This window comes from Nicotiana tabacum, chromosome 22 (assembly GCF_000715075.1).
Source record: "Nicotiana tabacum cultivar K326 chromosome 22, ASM71507v2, whole genome shotgun sequence".
Classification (NCBI taxonomy): Eukaryota; Viridiplantae; Streptophyta; class Magnoliopsida; order Solanales; family Solanaceae; genus Nicotiana; species Nicotiana tabacum.
This window is the reverse complement of record NC_134101.1, coordinates 224,427,045-224,431,216: the sequence shown is the minus strand read 5'-3', so window position 1 is coordinate 224,431,216 and position 4,172 is coordinate 224,427,045. Positions and strand designations below refer to the sequence as shown.

The window sequence follows — 4,172 nt, the reverse complement described above, 5'->3', positions numbered from 1 at the left end:
AAAGTTGATGGACTTACTTAATTGGGTTGAGTCTTTGATAGATTGGACCTAATAGTATTGATTTATTACCTATGGGCTTAGCCTATGTATAACTTAAAGAACATATATGTTAATAATTCGGTTTTTCGGTTAACTGAATTAAAAAACTTAATAACCGAAAATCGAACCGAAAAACCGAAATCGATCGAACAAAATGAATAACCGAAACCGAAATTAAAAAAAAATCGGTTCGGTTGGTTTATTCGGTTCCGACCGAAATATGCCCACCCCTACCTGTGGCATCCCTCCAGTATCTTTTCTTTATAATGGAGGGATGTAAGTAAGTATATTTACTTCACACGGATAGCATGTCACTACATTACAAAATATAAAAACAACAGAAAATCTTATTTGACAGCTTGTGTGGAAAGCTATAATGATATATCTATATATGAAAAAGGACACAAATATTACAAATAAGTAAACACCAACGGAAGAAAGTACAATGGTGGGGTTGCCAACGAAATTCAGTTGCAAAGATTCTTCTTTTAAGAAAAGGTTTGACACCATGAGATCACTCTTCACAGTGTTGATAAGCAGTTGCGATCAAGTGTAGGTCATTCTTTCTGGCACAAGCTGCTCCAGCCGCCTCAGTCAAGTCCAATTCACTTGGATTGATTTCAGTTGGGAGTTTCCAGTCAAAGTGATACAATAATTGAGCCAGTGGAAAATAAACATTTGCTAAACCAAATGATATTCCGGGGCAAATTCTCCTTCCGCTACCAAAGGGAAGATATTCATAATTATTACCAATATAATCCATAGAGTTGTGTTCAAATCTCTCAGGTTTAAAGCTTTCTACGTCATCCCAATATTTTGGATCTCTTCCCATTGCCCAAACATTAACCACGACTTTTGTTTTCAATGGAATAGTGTAGCCGTTTAAGTCCGTTTCTTCTCTACATTCTCTTGGAAGCAAAAGAGGTACTGGAGGATGGAGTCTGAAAGTTTCTTTAATGACCATCTTTAGGTATTTGAACTCCTCGACATCAATTTCACCAAAAGTTTCTTTCCCTCTCAAGATTTCTCTTACCTCTGCTTGAGCTTTGGAAAATACACTTGGATTCTTCATCATTTCGACCATGGCCCAATTAATTGTTGTTGATGAAGTTTCTGTTCCCCCACCAAAGATGTCCTTCATTTTCGAGCAAGTTACAATATTCATTTCTCTTACAAACTTCTTGACAAATTTCTACTGAAATATTCAAATAACATATTTGTACTACGTTTGTGCTACTACCTTTATTCTACACCAAAAGGAATTCTAAATTTTCTATGACGACCCAAAAGGTCATCACCTGTTTTCTTACCCATTATGTATTTTCGAGGCCTTGAAAACCTCATTTAAAGTTGCTTTGATTTTCGTACGCAGTCCAAGCGCGTAGCCGGAAAGATTAAATAAGATTTGTTGTCCTAATTGAAAGCTAACTAAAGTGACTCTTTAAGTACAGAAATTTATTATGCAATTTGAGAACGTTAGTATTAAAGATAAATCATAATACTTCATCAATTTCGCTTTATATGGCACGGTATAACTAGATACAAAGTTTAAGAAAGACAGAAATAATTTTCGAACTTGTGGTATTAAATATGTCATGAAATTGCTGTGGCTATAAAAACATGTCATTAAAGGTAAAATAGAAAATTTAAAGTTAAATTATTTCTTATATAGAAATACGTCATTCTTTATGGAATAGGATAAAAACAAGTTCCACAAAAAATAGAATAGAAGGAGTACTAATAACGAAGATAGAAATATGCAGTAAATAGTACGTACAGAAATGATAGCTTTGATGTTGTCGTTAGTGATTGGAAATTGAAGGCCTCCCTCTTTCATAAGTCTTAGCAGTACACCAATTATACCTTCACCTCCTGATTCACCATCGCTTTTTGAAGTCTTCTTGTGCTCATTGATGATATTTTCAAGAATGGCATCTAATTCATTGTGTGTATTCATAACTTTAGCCTTCATTCCAGTGAGCACATGAAGAAACTTCAGTGAAGGGAATATATCAGCCACATCAAACCCTTCTATTAAGTTTGACACTTTTTTGACTAGTTGTACAAATTCGTCTTGCTCCTTATATTCTTGTCCAAATGCTGATCTACATGTCATAGAGTTTGTGAAAAGTGAAATCCTTTTTGTAACATTAACTGGCTTACCAGGAGATGATCGAAAAAATTTAATCATACGATGAACTTCATCTTGTCTAATTGAGTTGAATGACTTGACATTTTTGGCACTGAGCAATTCCAAGAGACAAATTTTACGCATTTGTCTCCAGTAATTGCCATAAGGAGAAAAGGCAATGTCCATGCAATTATAAGAAAAAATCTTGGCAGCTACAAGTAAAGGCCTATTTGCAAAAGCGAGGTCATGAGTTTTTAGTACTTCTTTTGCCATCCCAGGAGAACTAATAACAACCAGAGAAACTTCGCCTAGTTGAAGGTGCATAATTGGTCCATATTTTTTGGCTAAATCTCTAAGGACATGATGTGGAAGTCCACCTAGCATATGAAGCATGCTTCCAAGAATAGGTAATTTCCATGGACCTGGAGGCAATCTTTTGGTTTGGCTATTGGAATTCTTCCATTTCTTAAATAAAAAGAGGAATGACACAAAAAGGAAAAGGGAAAAGAAGTTGAAGAACTGCATTTTGGGAGGGAATTAAAGGGGGGATTATTTGACTTGATAGTTTCTGCAAACTGTTGTTGCAAATATATGCTCTTTTATAGGCATTTCGTTTAGGCAAGAAATGGGATTTCTCTAAAAAAAAAAAATATGAGATATGCATTTTTCAGCAACTTTTTCTTGTCAATGAAAAGTACTTCACTTGACTCATTGAACACATTATGTGGAGCCAAATATGAAATTTACTTTTGGGAGAAGGGTAAACTTTGTTTTTAGTAATTTTTGTGAGTGAATGCTACGACCCGGATTTCCTTATCCTCGGGAGTCGTGATGGCGCTTACTCGTAGAAGCTAGGCAAGCCATGAACCTAGAAATCATTAACTCCTTTATTTTAAAACTTCTTACCAATTATATTAACAAGGGAATAAACAGTTAAATAACAGCGGAATATGAAATTTAGCGGAATTCTTCAATTTCTTAAATAAAAAGAGGAATGACACAAAAACTTTTAAAGTCTTCAATTTATGAGGACTTATTTAAAAATAAATACTGAAATATAAGAAATTACTCTAACCAGTTATATAAAAAAAAATAGTTAAGAACCAGGCATACATAAATTCTCCACAAATGTTAATATATTTTAAATTTTACACCAAATATATATAATTAACGTCCAAAACTAACAAGGTGCAATAAAATAAAATATGAGTTTGATAAATAAAGTAAATTAATAAGTTTAGAGGCTACAAGTAGGCATACAAATGGTTTATTAAAATTAACTTTTGCATATTTAAATTTTATTAATACTTCAAACTATATATAATTACTATAGTTTATGTTATTTTGGAAAAATATAACTTTTACAGTTAAAATTAAATTTTTGTAACTTGATATTGTTTGAGCAACTCTTATTTTTCTCATTGAAAAAAAGTTATTCACTTATGAAATTTTGTACATATAACTAATTGTGGTTAAAATACTATTATTGCAAACTGTACGACTAAAGTATAGTAAACTCGTAAATTTATAGTCACTTTAAATTTGTATCTATTGATATTTTCATGACAAATAGTAGTAACTATTATCTAACTATTTTTATTTTCTTAAAATAAGAAGATAAATATTTATTTGACTACAAAATTTTGTTTCAAATTTTTAATGTGCCTAGAAGATTGCTACTGTGACGGAAAATTTACCTCGTCGCAAAAACTAATGATTAGTTACAGAATTTATCGTTGCAATATATTCGTGGTTATATCATTTTATCGTAATGACTATTGCCATGATTTTATAGAACTTGAAGCAAAGTTATTTATTTAGTAATATTTGATTTAAATGGTTTATTATGGTTAAAAGGTTATTGTTGTTATATTAAGTTTCAACTCGTGGTAAAAGTTAATGATTAGCTACAAAATTCTATTAAAGCAAGAAACATGTGGCTAATTTAACCTATATTGCCACAACTTTTAATAACTTGAAGGAAAAATATTCATTTAGCTAC

General features: G+C 31.8%; 1 protein-coding gene across 1 annotated transcript; it reads right to left on the bottom strand.

Moving 5' to 3' along the window:
* Positions 1 to 403: 403 nt before the first annotated feature.
* On the bottom strand, positions 404 to 2,756 carry LOC107774026 (premnaspirodiene oxygenase). The gene is made up of 2 exons (XM_016593471.2): positions 1,817 to 2,756; positions 404 to 1,174 (listed from the first exon to the last, which is right to left on the bottom strand). Exons 1-2 carry the CDS (start codon positions 2,693 to 2,695, stop codon positions 554 to 556), a joined length of 1,500 nt encoding a protein of 499 aa, XP_016448957.2. The 5' UTR covers positions 2,696 to 2,756; the 3' UTR covers positions 404 to 553.
* Between the last annotated feature and the right edge of the window lie 1,416 nt (positions 2,757 to 4,172).